The sequence below is a fragment of the Pipistrellus hanaki genome, assembly GCF_964339955.1.
Source record: "Pipistrellus hanaki genome assembly, chromosome: 6".
Classification (NCBI taxonomy): Eukaryota; Metazoa; Chordata; class Mammalia; order Chiroptera; family Vespertilionidae; genus Pipistrellus; species Pipistrellus hanaki.
Genome location: NC_140508.1, coordinates 18,234,322 through 18,253,600, shown reverse-complemented (window position 1 = coordinate 18,253,600; position 19,279 = coordinate 18,234,322). Strand labels below are relative to the sequence as shown.

The 19,279-nt window shown below is 43.3% G+C and overlaps 1 protein-coding gene across 1 annotated transcript in view; it reads left to right on the top strand.

Annotated features, from left to right (window-relative positions):
- Window positions 1–48: 48 nt before the first annotated feature.
- CFAP61 (cilia and flagella associated protein 61) overlaps window positions 49–19,279 on the top strand; it is a 226,504-nt gene continuing 207,273 nt past the window's right edge. The window contains exons 1-6 of the mRNA XM_084888800.1: window positions 49–156; window positions 1,834–1,984; window positions 6,931–7,081; window positions 9,270–9,346; window positions 10,860–10,927; window positions 11,402–11,528. Of these exons, the coding sequence (XP_084744926.1) occupies window positions 1,842–1,984; window positions 6,931–7,081; window positions 9,270–9,346; window positions 10,860–10,927; window positions 11,402–11,528 (566 nt within the window). The 5' untranslated portion in view covers window positions 49–156; window positions 1,834–1,841. The remainder of the gene's footprint in view (window positions 157–1,833; window positions 1,985–6,930; window positions 7,082–9,269; window positions 9,347–10,859; window positions 10,928–11,401; window positions 11,529–19,279) is intronic.

Here is a 19,279-nt window from a genome sequence, read left to right as displayed (position 1 = left end):
GACCCAGGGAGCGCCGTTTCTATGGTAACCTGGCTGCGCGTCCTCCTTAGAGCCGGGTGTAGAGCGCAGTGTCCGGGAGTTGGGCTGAGGTGGATAGAGCTGGTCTTCCCAGCAGGGACGCGAGGATTGGGTCCAGGGCGTCAAGGACGCATCCAGGTCAGTGCCCGGGACTGGGTCACAGCGTGAGAACCGCTGGATCTGTCTAGTTTTGGCGCCCAGCAAGGCGGGTAGGAACCAATGCCAATCTGACGCTCCAAGGTGGGAGAGAGAGGCAGGCCGAAAAACTACTGTTCCCAGCATGCCAAGGGGCGGACCGTTGCGCTCCTGGGCAGCCTGGAGCTGCGTTGCATTGTAGGTTTTGTAGTTTCTGAAACCAACTACCCTTCATTTCTGGACAGTAGTGCTCAAATAATTAACTCCAATGTTATTAAAAGTTTATTAAAAAAATAACTGAAGGTATTTTAAAGCCAGATAATACAAAATAAAAATAAATCAGTAGACTAGCAAACCAGCCAGCCTTGTTGTCAGATAAGCAGATGTTTAAATTCTCTTAGTCTGCCTTAATTACATGCATTATCTTGGCCTCCATGTCTTTATAAGACGAGGATAATATCTATTTCAGTAGGATTGAAGAGAAAATCTATGTAGCGCTAAGTAAGTGTTAGCTAGTATAATTCTTGACATGCCTTTAAAAACAGAAAATATTACTTATATGCAAGCAAATGGTTTAGAGAATTTAAAAAAAAGACTATTTCTTGGAGCAATTTTAGGTTCACAGCAAATTTGAAAGAAAGATGCAGAGAATGCCTATTCCTCCAACCCTCTCACCCCCCTACCTCCCCACTATCAACGTCCCCCACCAAAGTGGTATATTAGTCATACTTGATAAACCTACATTGACATATTATCTCTCAAAGTCCATAGTCTACATTAGGGGTGTCGAACTCAATCAGAGAAGGGGCCAAAATCTAAAATCCAGCCTAAATCGCGGGCCGAATGGTTTACTGAACAGTCATAAACTGACAATGCCATAAACTGACAGCGGAGTGCAGTGATGACAGCGCGGTGCGGGCCACATTGCAAGGCCTGGCCGGCCGAATTTGGCCCGCGGGCCTTGTGTTTGACACATGTGGTCTACATTAAGGTCACTCTTGGTGTTGTACGTTCCATTATATGTCTTTCTGAACATTTGACTCCCCACTGTTGTCATTAGCGATTCTCAGAAAGGCTTGGCTATACAAAGAAAGCAGGTACTTTCTTATGGAACTTCTCAAAGTCTTTAACGAGCACGATGGCCTGTCAGGAATGCTATCACAAGCAGCATTTCCTATACCTATTTAACCATGTGATGTTTTGTCTCAAAATCTCTCTCAGGATCACTGCCCTTCAGGACTCCAGTTTGGGGAACTCTGTTTGGAACAAGGGCAGCAGCTGTCCAGATTCCCCTGTAACTCATGGCCACATACAGTGGTGACTAATTACATTTAGAGGACCCCGGATCAGTGAATAATTACTTTCACTGTTGTTCAAGCCTACTGTTAGAATCCTTTAAAGCAGCTTCATTGGAAACAAAGACCACAGTTGCAGGAATTTCTAGAGGGGCCAATTCTCAGAAACATCATTGTCCTGGAGAGAAACATGTCAACTGATTTGTGGTGACAGTCAGTCGTTGCAGCCTACCCCCAGGGGAAAATGTGTCTCACCAGCACTCTAATACCATGTTCACTCTGACCTTACGGAAATTGAGTTAACGTCCAATTTTGTAAGTACTGTAACTGGACTGGCTTGTCCTCTCATTTAACAGTGGGCTGTTTTATCTCTTTTTGGGGACAGGATAAAAAATGTCAATACTCACTTCTCCAAGAGGAAAGGTAGAAGTTGTTCACTGCCGAAGAACAGAGTCACGGGATATATTTTGTATCAAAAACCTAATTAGAAAATTTACCCAGAAGCTGTTTGGGAGGCTTAATATCATCTATCTTCTGTAAGTATGTAGTCAAGTAAGCTTAACTATGTTTATCAGTCTTATCACATAACAGGAAGGAACCTCAGTCCCCCCTTCCTTTGTCTTTATGGGGTCTTTGGCAAGGAAATGGGCAGCAAGAAAATCTACCCTACTGAGCAGATCTTTGGGAACAACCAACCTCTAAGTCCTGTAGCAACATGAAGGTCGAAGGGTTTCTCATGGGTTTTGGATTCAGATAAACTTGGGTTCAAATCTCAACTGCCCCACCTACTGTTAGGTTCACATGGGGCAAGTTAATAATATTAGCTACTAGTTTTGAGAATTTATTTTCTACCAAGCTCTGTGCTTTGCCAACTTGATCTTATTTAGTACACTGACACCTCTCTGAGGTAGCCACTATCATGTCCATCTTACAGATGAGAAAATGGAGGCCTGCCAAGGTCAAGCAGTTAGTAAGTGACAAAGTCTAGTTATGCTCTTATCCATTGCTGTTAAAATATTCTTCTAAATTTCAAAATCTGTATAGATTTTTTTTCTTAAAAAAGTTCTTTTTCCCCTGTTTTGCTTTTTTGGATACCAGAATATAGATATCCTGTAATCTTTCTTCCTATTTTTATTGAAGAAGATAAGAGTTAGCTCAATATTGTGCATTTCATAAAGCTTTATATTAAATACAATTGAAATGTTTAAACTGAGACCAACCTAAGACATTAAAATTTGTCATTTCTGATCAGCACACTGATGAGTATAATGTAAAATGGTACAATTTTGTTAGAGAACAGTAGGGCAATATGTATAAAACACTTTAAAATGTATGCATCAATTAAATTATTTCACATTTTGGTATTATTGTGGATTAAATACCTTGATGATGTCCTCTGGATGGAAAAAGTATATTGAAACATACACACACACACACACACACATACATATACACATACATGCATGCATATAGTCATGCACATTCACATACACAAGTTAAGAACTATGCAGAAAACATCTGAGTGAAATAAAAAACAGAATAGGTCTATTATTATTATTATTATTATTATTATTATTATTATTGATTTCAGATAGGAAAGGAGAGGTAGAGAGAGAGATAGAAACGATGAGAGAGAATCATTGATTGGCTGCCTCCTTCACGTTCTCTGCTGGGGATCGAGCTCTCGAAACCCAGGCATGTTCCCTTGACTGGAATTGGACCTGGGACCCTTCAGTCTGCAGGCTGATGCTCTATCCACTGAGCAAAACTGGCTATGGCAAGAACAGTAGGTCTTAATGCCACTTTCTCCTCGAGTATTTTATGCTATATTCTAGAAACCTCACGATTCTATGTTTGGCAGCTTTGCAAAGAACAGAAAATAAATACTCCCTCCGCCTAAGGATGGAAGTATTAGATTCTTTTGTATAAAACTGGCTTGTTCATTGTAAGGATGAATGAGATATAAGCCCATTAGATAAAAGTCGACCTATATAGGGAATAAGAATTTTTAAACAAACTCTGAATAAAGAAGGCAAGATAGGAAGATGAAAAACAAAATAAAATGTGGGACATGTTAATCACATAATAGAAAGGTAGAAAAAAATTCACCTATATCACTAATATCAATAAATGTGTTTGGGAAAAAATCTTCAGTTAAAAGATAAAGGTGTGCAGATTGGCTGAAATAGAGCAACACAAAATTCCATCATATTTTTTTGTGTTTGAAAAACACCTTAGATACAAAGGCACAGAAGTGTTTAAAGTCAGAGTACTGGGGGGGAAACGACTGCCAGCCAAAATCTCACTTTAAAAAGGTGAGTGTTGTTATATAAGTAATAGACAAAATATACTTTAGAGCAAAAAGCATCATTCAGCTAAAGAGGATTTAGATTTTTAGAGAGGTGTGACAGCTTTAAACTTGTATGATACTAATGACAGTCCTAAAATAAAGCAGAAAGTAATAGAACCAAATAAGAAATAGATATATCCACTTTCATAATTGGAGATTTTAAAATACCTTTATTAATAAATGGGAGATCAAGTAAACAAAAAATCAGTTATGATATCACCTCTAGAACAAGTAAAAATCATTGTGGGAGTGAAGAAGAAAAGAGGAAGAAAAAGGTAGAGGGAGAAGGCGTGTTTGTAAAGCTGGTTTAAAATGATTCTTTATAATAAGCCAAATCATAACCAAAGGAGGCCTTTTACAAACACACACACACATATTTTATACAAAATATGTTAAAGTTCAAAGGTATTATTCACCAACAGAAATCAGAATTCTGTTCATAGAGCAAGAAGTGGAAATTATATGTGCAAAAGATAATGCTGCAGAAGTTACATTTGCAGTCAGCCATTTGGAAATTGCAGTGAATTTTCCCAACGAAACCAAGTTATTCGTGGCTGGCTTTCCAGGCCAACCTACAAAATCCTATCTATCTATCATCTATCTATCTATCTATCCATATATATATATATAAAAGCCTAACTGACCGTTACGACCGAATGACCGGAACAACTGGTTGACCAGTCACTAAGATGTGCACTGACCACTAGGGGGCAGATGCTCAACGCAGGGGCTGCCCCCTAGTGATCAGTGCACTCCCACAGCCAACCTCCCATGGCTAGCCAACCTCCTACAGCTCACCCCCACCCCCGCCACCTTCCTCACTCCTAGCCACTCTTTGGCAGCCCCTCCCCCCTGCCCAGCCAACCTCCTACAGCCCCTCCCCCTGCCCAGCCAACCTCCTGCAGCCCCTCCCTTCCTGGCCAACCTTCCACGGTCCCTCACCCCGGCCAGTCAGCCCCCTGATAGGCCTCACTTGTCGGCCAGGCCGAGGGACACCATCTGTGCATGAATTCGTGCACTGGGCCTCTAGTTTAATGTCTGTGTCATTCAGTACTGTGCTAATTGTACTATTGAACCCAATCACCATCCTGGGTTCCCATGGATTAATGATTTTAAGTTCAAATTGGGATTCCAGGAACACATTTCCCTTGCTTTCCTGAAGGGACGGCAGTTGACCTGTCTCAGCTCTTGTCCACTTCCTCCTCCTCCACCACCACCATCATCATTGTTGACATGCCAGGGGTCCTATGCCCTGGGCAATTTCTCACCAGAATTAGAGTGAGAACTCTCAGTATGAAGCTCTGGGAGCCTGGGGCAGGGGAGCCCAGCAGACCAGGAGCTGGAGGGAGCCTCAGCAGGGCTTCAGTGAGTCATCTGGAGAGGTTGGGGGTGCATTCTTCTGCTGAGAAGTCCTGTGTGTGAATGCTGTAATCTCAGGACCTGAGAGTAGCCTGCTGCCTTTTCTCCATGATAGCCCGTGCTTTGGTGGGGCCCTTGGGCTGGGTGCACCCGTGGTGGAGTCCCCTGTGGCTGTGGGATGTGACTTCCTATGAGAGGGGATGGTGGAGGTAGGTGCTGAGATCAGCATCCCTAGCACAATGTTTCCCAAAGATGCCTCTACCTCTGGTGGTAACCTAGGTGATTTGACTTGATACATGCACAGGACATTTTTTTTTAATGTTATGTCTTTATTTTTATAGTTATTCTATCTTTCTAGCAAGGGATACTGGTTTTCCATTTATGATAGTGATGTAAGTTTTCTGTTAAAATATACATATTTAAGCCAAAACGAATAGGTTTAAAGACAAAAAATTGGAACAAGAAGTACATGTGTGTAAGAGACTGTTGTTTTTTTTGAAAATAATATGCTGTCAGGTGGGGAAAAAGCAAACAACAGGCTGCTAACAGTATGGGTTGTGCTATTTCATTAAAACACACACACACACACGCACACACACACACACACACAAAGCGCATTTCAGTGCATGGCTTGCCTGAAAACAAGGCAAATCAGGAGAAATTGACACCAAAATATTGACAAAGGTTGGTTATCTATAGATGGGAGGAGGTATCAAGGATAATTCTTCAAATTATTTTTTCTCTTTTTGCTTGTGAGCACTTTCAAATTATTTACTGGACTGACAATACAATACTTGGGTGATAAACGTGTAACTGGAGAGTATATATAATTTTCTCTCTATTGTCTCCATTGTCTCTTCTCCTTCAGTTATATGCTGTCTTCTCATGTATTCCCCTTATTAAGGGATGGATAACTTCTGCCTTCTTTGTTTTTTGAAGGAACATGAAAAAAATTTTCCCCCTCCAACTTAAGATACAGGTCGATCTCACTTAGCTAAGAAAGCGAAAATTGCGTTTCAATTTATATAATACAAATGGTTCTCCGTGAAGTAACGTGTATACTGTCTGTAAGTCATAGCTCTTGCTGCCATGATGGGCCACATGCCAGAGTAGCTGTTGGGAGGGACCCTCAAAACGTCCCTTTGGGACAGCCACCAGAGGAATCGGAAGACCTGCTTCTCCTCCCTTGTCTTTGCTAACTTGTGGGGTTCCATTTCTGCAGGTAGATCACATATATTGCTAATGCTTGGATTCCATAAGAATCAGCTCAGGGTTTGGAGACATTATTAAGAATGCTGCTGCACACAGGTGACCAACTCATCCCAGTTTGCCAGGACTTTTCTGGTTGTAGCACTGATAGTCCCATGTCCTGGACACATCAGTCCTGGTTAAATTGGGATAGCTGACCACACTGACTGCACATGTTTGGGCTAACACGGGTATAGGCAACATGGAATGGACAGGAGAAACTTTACAGTCAAGCAATTTTCCCAGCTAATCTCAAAGGGGAGGGCATTGGACAATTCATTTCATAAATGTAATGGCTTTCTCATTGAAATACAATTTTCAGTAAAAATGTAGTCGATAGTGCCAGATGTCCTGAAAGATCTATCCCCAGAGTTGGCTGTCACGTTGCTTCCACCTCTTTCAATGGTTATCAGACCTTATGCTGTGGTTGCTGAGCTCCAGGAGCCAAACGGGTTTGAGAAGATGACATCCTCGTTTCATTTTCCACAGTCTTACATGTGTGTGCAATTTTAATCCTTTCCGCAGGGAGAAGGCAAACCTTGCCATCACTCTCTGTAATGACAAGGAGGAGATCATGGCCCACGCCACCTTCCTGGACTATCCCAACTGGAACGTGGCCAACCAGGAAGACTGGCTGCCCGTGTTCTGGGAGCTCGACAAGGAACTCCAATGCACAGTAAGCGGTCATACACATGCTTATTAGAACCATCTTCGTTTTGAAGGGAGGCCCTGTGCTCACATAGATGTCTTTTCAGTTTTGGACTGAGCAGTTCAAAACTCACAACAGAAAATATGTGACGTCATGACAGTTAGAAATAAAGTTAGCTGGCGGGGAGGAAAGGTGGGTCTGTAGGTATAGAAAAGGGTAGGTAGTAGTCAGATCAGACAGCTGCTGGCAGGCCCAGGCCATACTCTGCTGAAGAGGACTGAGAGCAAGGAATTAGTGGGAGTGTCAGAACATCTGCTTTGTGGTCTGCACCCTGTGCTCCGAGTATCTTTATCCAAAGTTTTAGATGTATGGGAAGGGCACGTTCCATCTACATATTTGCCTCTGTAATAATGACAACAGCCTCAGATTCCCGTCACACTATAATTTTCAAAGTGTCTTTGTGGACTATGGCTCATATGATGTATTCCAGCTGAGGGCATCTGACAACCTGTTGGCGAATAGGGGCCAGGTCAGCAGTTCCCAGGGCGTTGGGCTCAGGTGACTGGCGCCACATCCGAGCCCTTCCTGCCCTCCACCTGCCAGAGCCAGGCCGGCATCTGCCCCCCATTTCTGTGGGCAGCACACTTGCCTGTCAGTGGAATTCAATAGCATGTCCCCAGAGCCTTGGGGAGTGTCACTTGAGTTCATGAGTGAGTTCACCTCCCACAAATGCATACACACACACATACACACACACACGCGCGCGCGTGCACGCGCGCACGCACATGGACAAGCACACACATGCACATTTGGCACATTATCCAGCACATATTCAGCTACATGGTGTCTTCCCTTATCTTCTATCCTCTTCTTTACCCCACTTCCCTGTCCACCCAGTAACCATTGTCAGAAAAATTATCTCAAACTTGGAAATAGTGCAGATTCTTTCATTCAATGCTTGTATCTTTGATTGACTTTCTATTGACTGAGCTATTTTACAATTCTGTAAAAACAGTGATTAACATATGGATGTTTATCCATTTGAGATATAAATAATTTCTATCTGGTGGAAGAAGGGATAATTTCAAAGGTTTTTGGCGATGGCCCAGGAGAACATTTACTATTTTGTATCATACCCAGCCATATTTTAAAAATATTCTCTCATTAACTTGCCTAAAGTAACCAGCATCTCAAGTGCAATGAATCATTTTTATCATCTCAATGGTCAGCCATAAACTGATGAGGTGACCATTGAAATGATAAACCAAATTCACAATGCTTCTCAAGCCATTTTATGCCCTAGTGTTCTAAGGCACACACATTCCAACAGCAGGGGAGTCCAAGGCACGTGGATTTGCCTATAAAATTGTTCAGGAAACAATGAACAAGGACAGTGCTTATGTTGTCCTGACCTAGGTGCAAGCACTACCCTCCCCGACCAGCCACCTCACATGATCTCCCGATTTGCAGATTTGCCCATAAACAAAGGGGTACTGAATTGAGCAGGCGAACCTGTGGATAGATAGACCAACTATTCATTATTTAGAGCACTTAAGAAGTCTTCAGAAGATCCAAGACGTAGCTCTTTAAAAACTTGAAAAATTTAACCTGAAAGTCATGCTAGAATCTTGCTACTTTGAGTTTTCAGCTCCCAGTTTTCTGAATCCCAAGAATAATATTTGATTCTGACTCTGGGAATGTTGAACAAAACAAGCCATTGGATTCATAAGTGGCATCTGCCTTCCATCCTTCAAATTCATAAGAGACTCTTTCCCTCATGTCACTTGAATAGAGCAGCAGCTGCTTACTCAAGAGCCCCAGGGAAAGGGTGATTGTCTTTCACTTGGCATTGACACCCCCGAGGACAAGACTACTGAGTTAATAATCAATTTCACTCCCCTGCAGGCACCTCCCTGCCCACAGCCCGTTTGTGGGGGCAGGAATAAGAACCAGTTGCATTGGACTCATTTAGGGTCCCTGTTATCTTGAATAATTCTGAGCTAGGAGGACAGAAGGCGGGTGAGCAGTGTATGGGAGAACAGTCCAACACTGCCTGAGCATCTCATCACTTCAGATATAAAATATCCACAAACACAGTGCTGCTCTGTGTCTATGACCAAACCCCCCTCATACCTCCCACCTCCCACCTCCCACCCTGCTCTAACATAGCCCAGATGCTCACTCGGCCTTAGTTGTGTTCTCTTTTCTTCTGCAGCCTCTGAACACGTTGTTCATGCACCTCTTTGTGGCTGTGGATGAGTATTCTACTGGCTGTTGCAAAGAGATAATTCGGTAAGTGGCTGGGGCCTTGTAGACGGTGACTTGGGGGCAGGCAGCAGCACCCGTAGACGAGACACATTAATGCCAAAATGACATGAAAGAGACCATGTGAATACAGTCATCCCTTGAGAGGGACTGGTTCTAGAACTTATGCGGGTACCCAAAGCTGTTGTGTTCAAGTTCCTTATATAACCTGGCACAGTATTTACGTAAACCAAGTGGCCAGACTATTATGATCTCTGAACGTATAATAATCTGGCCACTCAGTGTATATATATTAGAGGCCCGGTGCGTGAATTCGTGCATAGGTGGGGTCTGGACAGCCTGGCCAGGGAGAGGGGACATGGGTACTTGTCTGGCCTGCTTGCTGGTGGAACTCCTGGTCGAGGGGACAATTTGCATATTAACCTTTTATTATATATAACACATAACACATAACACATAACATATAACATATAACATATAACACACACACACACATATATATACACATATATACACATATATACACATATATACTGAGTGGCCAGATTATTATGTGTTCAGAGGTCATAATAATCTAGCCACTCAGTGTATATTCTATACAATCCTCCTATATACTTTAAATCAACGGTCGCCAATCATTTGGTCCTCACAGGCCACCAGTGGTCCATGGACCACTGGTTGGCAATGGCTGCTTTAAATCATCTCTGTTACTTACAATGCCTAAAACAATGGAAATACTTATGTGACTATTGTTATACTGTATTGCTTAGGGAATAATGACGAGGAGAAAAAGTCTGTACATGTTCAGTACAGATGCAACCATTGTAGGCCTAACTACATAGTACAGGCCAGCAGCAATGTAACATTTAAAAAAATATATCTTTGATCTGTGGTTGATTGAATCCACAGCTGTAGAACCTGTGGATATGGAGGGCCTGTAGCTTTAAAATATTCTTAAAGGACATGAAATTCTCTGAGGTGTAGCATTTATGGGATAGCATTATATTCCTGAAAGATCACAGGTTGGGATGGATGCTCCTAGAGTTTTCCTCAGTCCTTTCCTTAGAAACGTTTATTAACATGACAGACTGTAGAAGCATCCTGAATAATAGGACACACTGAAATCTGATCAGCGGGGCTCCCCGGGGTGACTGTGATGAGTCGCTGACAGCCTGCACAGACATTGGGAGGGGGGCTCAGCTTTCAAGTCACACTTGAAATGTCACACCAGACCTTCCAGATGCCAGGTCAAAGGTTAATATTTGCAGAAATCTGGCGTGTTGCGTGAACATGGCAGCCTCTATTCTTTCTCCCTCCGTGGAGCCGATAGGAAAGGGCTGGGGAACCCAAGCAAAAGTAGAGAAGAAGAAAGAAGAAACTACCTGGAAGAAGTTCTTGCCTTGGCAGGCAGGGGGCAAAGGGGTGCAGAGGGAGGTCTGGACACCTCATCTGCTTAGTGAAGGCATTTGTCTCAATCAGGTGCCAGCTAAGGGGATTGCTTGGTTGTTAACACTCACTTGCCCTCCCTTTCCCTCGCCAGGTCTGTGTTCAAGGCAGTGCCAGAGCTACACTTCATCTTTCTCATCGTGCCCGCCTACATGAGCCTCGGTAAGGTCTGCTCAACTCCCTCTGCCCTGGTCAGGAACAGGAAGTTCTTGCTTATTTATTTATTTATTTATTTATTTATTTATTTAATTTCTTTATTGATTATGGTATCACATAATTGTCCTCATCCCCCCATTCCCATCCCAAACCCCTCCCCACATATGCGTTTCCCGCCCTCCCTCCCACCCCCCCCCACAGCCCTCCACCCCCACCCCGTTGTCCATGACCACTGGTTAGGCTTAAATGCATGCAGACAAGTCCTTTGGTTGATCTCCCCCCCTTTTGCCCCCCCCCACCTTCCCTCTGATGGGGCCTTGGTGAATGGAAAGTAAGGATGACCTCCAGGTCCACAATGTACACCAGGCCTCTGTGACTGTAGCACTTAAAACACAATTGAGAATGGGAACTACACTGTGTTTTGAAGTTGTAGTTATTCCTTGGTAAAACGAGGCCACATTTCTCTCTCTCGTGATTTAGGTTCAACTCTGATAACTGTGTTTGACCAAGTGGGGAACATTCCGAATCTGACCTTTGACGAGGACTTTACTGTGCATATATGTTACCGGCACAGCCATTACCCTCAGCTGCACATCCGCAAAGCCAGGTAAGGTTGGAGCAGTGCCTTTGGCCACCTAAGCTGCACCCTGTGAAGAATTTTTAGATTGTCAATTTTACTGTAAGTAGGAACAGGTTGGATTAAATTGTTGTGGGATACCCATAAGCATGACTTCACTTGAAGATGTCTACAGTGCCTCTTGATGACATAATATGTGGAACTAAATGTCTGATGACAGTTGTTTGGTGCTGTGTGGCCGGGAAAGTTGTAGATTTACTACTTATATGTTTCTGAAAACACATAGTTTCTTTGTCCCACGCTGAGTGAAATAACTTTAAAACAAATCTAAAAATGTATAAATAAATAAAAATGAATCTACTTATTTAGTTTTCCTAGTGGAGCCCACTTATCATTGGCATTCAGCGGATGACGATTCTGTTGACCCCAAAGAGGGCTGTCTAAGTCGAAGGTCTTTACCATCGGTGGCCCCCAAGCTCAGCAATCTTAAGGAGATGACTATGCCCGAGACTGTTTACCAAAGAGGGCTGCAGCCCCGCCTCCCATCAGCAAGCTCTCCTGCACTGTGGCCTTACCATCCGTTCATCAGGAGGTGAGGTCTGTGGCCTCTTTATCTGGGCCAGATTGTGACTTTTTCTTTCTTTTTTTTTAACCCTCCCCTGACGATATTTTTCCATTGATTTTTAGAGAGAGTGGAAGAGAGAGGAAAGATAGAGAAATGCAGATGGCAGAGAAACACATCGATTGGTTGCCTCCTACATACATCCTGACCAGGGCTTGGGCTGGAGAGAAGCCTACAACTGAGGTATGTGCCCTTGATCGGAATCGAACCCAAGACCCTTCAGTCTGCATGCTGACGCTCTATCCGCTGAGCCAAACTGGCTAGGGCCAGATTGTGACTTTTTCAACCCCTACAGCATGGTGGGAGGGAGGCTCTGTGATTTCTGAAGCTAGGTCTCTTGGAAGTTCTCTTGGGACTCTCATTCTGGAGGGAAGGAGGCGTAGAAGTCTGACTGCCCTGAGACCATCATGCTGGAGAGGTCACATGTTGCCCTCGGGTCAGTAGGCCAGCAGGGCTCCTCCTGACAGCATTGGCTGACAGCCCTGTGAGTGAGCCAGCAAGGACATCCAGGCCAGGAGAGCCCCCCTGTATCTGCAGCCCAGACAACAAGTGACCGTGGAGCCCTGAGAGACCCCAAGCAAGGACTGCCCAGCTGTGTCCCCTCAGAGTTTTGTCTCACAAAGTTGTGAGCAAAATAGAAGGGCTGTTTTGAGATACGAGTGCATCTGAAACCATTTCACAGGTGTACTTGCTTGGCTTTTATCAGTGAGGAATAAGTTGTATCTTCTCTGGTCAACGGTTGTCATATTTGATAAGTGCTCAATTTCTCCAGAAAGTATTGAATTAAAATCTTAAAAACCTGAGACCTACTATTTACCAGGTATTAATATTACAGTATAATTGTCAAGAATCTGTAATAATGGCATGAGGTAGATTCTGGTCTTGGTTCTGACACTAACTGATGGGTTCACTTAAAAAAGGAACCATCCTCTCCAGGCCTCAATTTCCTCTCTGTCAGTGGGTGCAAGCACAGTGCCCACTGTGTTGACTGGATGATCTGATGAAAATCAATTCCTTAGCACACTTCCTATCACCTGTAAATCCTTAAGGAAATTCATTATTATTATTATTATTATTATTATTATTATTATTATGAGCCCATTTGCAGTAAGATTTCTGCAAGCGGCCACCTTGGCGACTGCACTGCCGCCCGCCCCGCCCCACCCCACCCATGCTTTCCCTCTGGCAGCCGCTTTGCTTTCCACTTTTCCTCCCTCTTCCTTCTAAGCTGTCTTCAGTCTTCACTCCTCCTTTCCTCAGCATATGCAAATTAACTGCCATCTTTGTTGGGTGAATTTGCATACTCTGATTGGCTGTTGGTATAGCGAAGGTATGGTCAATTAGCATTTTTCTCTTTTATTAGTGTAGATTACTATTATAGTTATGTGGGGGAGAGAGAACCACCCACAATAAACTGTGCTATGTAGCTTGGAAGAGGGTAAAACAGAAAGGAGACAGCTTCATACAACCTTCTTTTCCCCACCTCCATCCCCCCCCCCAAAAAAGGCTAAATGTCCATTAACAGTTAAATCTTTACATTTTTAAACTGGCACATTCATACAAAAGGTATTAGTCAGCAGTGAAATGGAATGAAGTACTACTTGTCACACAATAATAGCATGGATCAATCTCAGAAAGGCTATGCTGAGTGAAAGAAGGAAGACATGGAGACAAAGACCATATACTGTTGATCCCACTTTTACGATGTACAAAACAGGCAAGACTAACTGCACAGAGAGAAATCAGGCCAGTGGTTGCCTCCAGTGGAGGGAAGAGTGAGACAGGGAGAGATATGATGGAATTCTGGGGTGATGACAATGTTCTGTATATTGATTGTGGTTTAGACATTTGTCAAAACTCATCAAACTGTATTCTTTTAAAAAATATTTTTATTGCTTTCAGAGAGGAAGGTAAAGAGAGTGAGAAAGAGAGAGAGAGAGAGAGAGATATTAATGATGAGAAAGAATCATTGATTGGCTGCCTTCTGCATGCTCCACACTGGGGATCGAGCCCTCAGCCCACGCATGTGTCCTGACCAGGAATCAAAGGGTGACCTTCTGGTTCATTGATTGACACTCAACCACTGAGTCAGGCTGGTCGGGCCAAACTGCATTCTTAATATATCTATACATTTTAGTAAATAACCTCTGAGTCTAGTCGGGAAGGTTGAGTCAGAGTTCAGTCAGAGTGGCAGAAGGAGCAAAGGCGTGGAGATAGGAAAGTGCACAGTCTATTACCAGGCAGGTTAGCAGGCACAGCCACTGTTCAGGATATGGATAGAAAGAGCAGATTATGGATAGCGGAAGTACGGTAATGAGAAGGCTTTATCTTGGAGCCAGCAGGGAGCACTGAAGAAGAAAGGCATGATATGCTCTGTATGTTACTAGATAACTGATTTCCGTGTGGTCAGTGGCTTACAGAGGAGGAGCACAGAGCAGCCGGCTGGAATTTAGGCCTTACAAGTTAAAGAAATCCAGGGGGGAATGGATCAGTAAAAATGCAATTTGGATGGAGAAGTTCAAGAATGAAAAGAGTTAATGATGAATCAGGTTTTGGGGAGCTGCTATCAGGGTTCATTAGCTGAAAGTAGAAATAATGGTATTAAATGAACAGGAGAGAGTTATAAATACAGGCCCTTTCATGAGGGAGGATATCATGAGAGTAAAGGAGATTGTCCAGCAGGATACTGAGAGATGAAAATGAACTGCTACTGATAATAAGAAAACTGGGAGAGAGGGGAAGAAGTCAAAGACTCTTGAAGAGGCAAACAGTGAAGGGCAGTTAAATAATTTGAGTATAAAAGAGAGGCCATTGGACTTGAAAATTTAAAAAGGCACAGATGAGTTGAGAAAAATTTATGGATTTCTAGCCAGACTGATCAAGAAAAAGAAGACAAATCAGAAAACTGGGAATAAAAGTGGTGACACCACTACAGGCTCCACAGACATTAAAGGGTCGGGGAGTGCTGCAATATCTGTATAACTTCAATGATTTAGAGAAAATGGGCCAAATCCTTGAAAAACACCAACTACCCAGACTCATTTGAGATAAATTAATAACTTGAATAATTCCATATCTATTGAAGAGAAGTCAAGCGAACTTGGGATGAGAGGGAGGGTGGCTGCCTGCCCTGACACTGGCCACTCCCCCAGACTGCAGCCCAATCCCACCTCATCCCAATTTGCTTCTCCTCTCTTTGCCTTATTCTTATGGCTCTGAACTCTGCCTTTCCCAAGGTCTGGACCTCAGCTCCCTTCCAAGCTCATCCCCTTGGCTCCCCTGTGCCAGCCTTGGCCACTCAGTGCCCTACTTCTGACCACTTACTTGGTTTGGAGACGCATCTTGCCCCTCCCTGAAGGGCAGAGTTGGATACTGTTAATCAAATTTCAGTGAGTTGAATACAGGTAAGGAAGTTAAGGCAAGGTCATCCTCACTGCTCTTTAGGGAAGTTTGGTGATGAAGGAAAGCACTAGGAGGGAGACATATGTTGAACATTTTCCAAACAATGTAAAATGATTCCATTTTTACGCTTCATGTAAAGCATTTACTCTGCATTCTGAGATCCAGACAGCATGTGTCTAGAATAAGATTACCGAGGAGAATAAGTTCAGATACCAGTTAGTCACTTAATTTAGAACAAGAAGAAAATTCCTCGTAGATGATTATTTTTCTTTACTTCTTATTCATAGCTAAATACTCACATTGTCATCCTCTATTTATAAAATCCTTTGGATTTGGATACAAATGCTAACACAAGCCAAACTCATTCTGAAGCAAAGGAATTTTGTGAGTGAAATGACAGTTTTAATTGATTCACTCACACCTTACAGATCCTTCTTTCTGATTTATGAAGTTTCTCTTGTTAGTATCAGCACAGGTAAATTAGACCCTCCTGCCCTTCAGGAAAGTATAATTTAAGAGCATCTAATCATGGGGGCAGGGAAGGACTCACCAGGAAAGGATTATGTGCTGTCAGTCAGTGCTGTAAAGTAAAATGGTCCCTCCCCCTTTCCCCGGGGCATACAGCCCAAGACAAACCCCTTGCCTAAGACCCTGATAGTACAAAACTCTATACTGTGTTTTCCTGTACATACAAACCTATTGTGAAGTGTAATTTATAAATTAGGCAAGTAAAAGGTAACAATAATAGCATAATGAAATAAAGCAGCTGACACAATATGCTTTAAGAAAGGCTATGTGAGCGTGAGCTTTCTCTGACAACCAATCTAATAACTGAAACTAAGTGACTGTCGGATGGGTTAGCGTGTGCGGTGTGTATACCCTGGACCCAGGATGACTCACATCCGGGTTGGGGCGATTTCATTATGTTACTCACAGTGGCACACAATTTAAACTTATGAATTGCTTATTTATGGAAATTTTCATTTAATATTTTTGGGCTTCAGTTGACTGCAGTTTGACTGAAACCTTGGAAAACACATCCAGAAAAAAGGAGGGGGGACTACTGTAACTAAAGTGGCCCACTGCTTTTTTGAAGACACTGGTTAACCAGATTAGGTCAACATCATTACTCTTTAAAGTAGATGAAATAAAACTTAGGACTTTTAAAACATAAGGTTGGTGGGTTTTAAATGCTAATTTTTCACCTCTCAAAGCATCTATTTTTGTTAAGCATCTGATAGTCTCATGCTTCTTAGGAATCTACCTAAGCTTGACTTCTGAGCAATCTATACTAATAAAAGGGTAATATGCTAAATAGACCGAACAACTTCCAGACGACCTTCCAGATGTCCTTTTGGACAAAGCTATTGTGGCGGGGCCAAGGCAGAGGTGGTTAGGAGTGATCAGGCCAGCAGGGGAGAGCAGTTAGGGCAATCAAGCCAGCAGGGGAGAGCAGTAAGGAGGATCAGACCAGCAGGGGAGAGCAGTCAGGGCAATCAGGCCAGCAGGCAGGTGAGTGGTTAGGAGCCAGTGGTCTCAGATTGCGAGAGGGATGTTCTGTGGGATCCGGCCTAAATCAGCAGTTGGATATTCCCTAAGGGGTCCCCGATTGGAGAGGGTGCAGGCTGGGCTGAGGGAACACCCCCTCCCCGTGCATGAATTTCATGCACCAGGCTACTGTGTTTCCCCAAAAATAAGACATTCTCCGAAAATAAGACCTAGCACATGGAAAGGTAAGACATCCCTTGAAAACAAGACCTAGCACAACTTTGGGAGAAAGAATTAATATAAGACACTGTCTTATTTTTGGGGAAACAGGGTACTAGTTTCATATAAATGGACATTCTGATGCTTATGTCATGAATATCCTCAAGCCTTCAAAAAGAAGGGGTAGAGCACTTAGGAATTTCACCATCGATCTTTAGGAGTCCTGGTACCCAGCCAGTAGAACTAGTTAACAGTCCAGCTGTAGTGATGCTGTGCCCAGATAGACTTTTGGGTCAGATCCTGATAGTGTCATTGGCAGGGGCCTTTAATTGGCCTTGAATATGCTCTGAATTCACGTAAGGCTTTAAATTTTTTGTAACTTTTCAAAAAATGACATTTTCCAAGGAGTAGAAGCTAAATTGTTATAAAATTTATTTTATTAAATGAATAAAAATCCATTTTAAAGTACTAAAGTGGAGTAAGTTTAGGAATGGTAGATTTGATTTTCTGAAAGACCACTAGAGGTCATAAGAGATCTTGGGAAGAAAAAGGTGCTTTGTTTTGCACATCTAAGAAAAAAATGTGTCAACTGGCATTTCTCCTTCCCCAGGTTCAACCCGTATTCATGGTAAAAGGTTAGTTTAGCTAAAATATACTGCATTGTTTAGCACTATCACTAAATTGAATCCTCTGTAAATTATTTTGCTCATTCATTGATTTTTCTTTTTTTAAATCCTCATCCTAGGAAATGTTTATTGATTTTAGAGAATGGAAGAGAGGGATAGAAAGAGAAACATTGATGTGAAAGAGATACACTGATCCTTGCCTCTCACCCGCACCCCAATGGGGAGCCAAAACAAACCCTCAACCTAGGTATGTGCCCTGAGTGGGAATCGAACCATCAACCTTTCACTGTTTGGGACTACGCTCCAACTAACTGAGCCACATGGCCAAGGCCAGTCATTGATTTCTTAAAATATACATATGCGAACACACTCAGGCTTGAAGAAATATGATATTCATGGCATTTAAATTGATATCAGAAGCATTTCTTCAATGCTACACTTTTAAGTCTAGCTAATGAAATGCAAATCCTCTCTGGATGTGCAAAATACCATCAGATAGGAGAGCCGAGGCCCTGCCAATATTCTGAATGCAGAGATGGCCTGCTGCTGCTGCTGTCATAGCCCTTAAGTGTGAACCTTCTATCTGAGAATTTGCAACGGCTTCTTTGCTGTCAAGAACATGTGCACCTCCTGCCCTGGAGGGAGGGTTGCCTGTAGGTTTTCCTCCAGGATTGTAATTATACAGCAGAGTGGACAGGATGCTGAGGAGTTGAAGCAGTCTCAGTCTGCCTGTCACTGAGAGACTGTGCCAGCCACCTGGGGAAGGTCAGTGGCGTCCAGGCAGCACAAAGCTCCCGAAAGCCCAGCTAAACAACATAGTGGGAATGACGAGTGAGCGTGTTCTTACTTGTCCCTACCTCCCAGGGAGCCAGTGAGAGCCACCAGGTCCCGGTCACTTTCCATCTGGCCTCCTCCTGGGCGTAAGGGACATCCGTACCCCAAGTGAGGAACGGTATCCTTGAGAGGCTGTGGATTTAAGTGTGGACTGTACTCCGTTTTCATCGGGCATGTTCCTCAGAGTCTGATGGACATTTAGGTGCCTGAGCAATCAGTCAGTCTCTACCTATGGGATGGGCCTTTTGTTTGCTCCAAACAAGTTAAAATGAAATCTTCTCTAATGGATTATGTTAACAGGCACATGGTTGCCTCCTCCAAGCCTTGTACTGAGTGGAAGAAATAAGGAATGCCGCTTTTCTCTCAGGGAATGGTACCATTCCCACTGGGCTGTATGTGGGTGAACCTCAACCTTCCACAGTCACCAGGCATCACTACTGACATGCTGTGCCTGAGAGGTGAGGGGCCCCTGGCTCTCCTGTGCAGAAGGAACTCACAGGAAGTCCGGGCTCTCCTCCTGACAGCAGGCGGTGCTCACTTCCAAGGGTTTGACCTCAAAGGGAGGGTGGGGATAAAAGGGAAAGATCAAC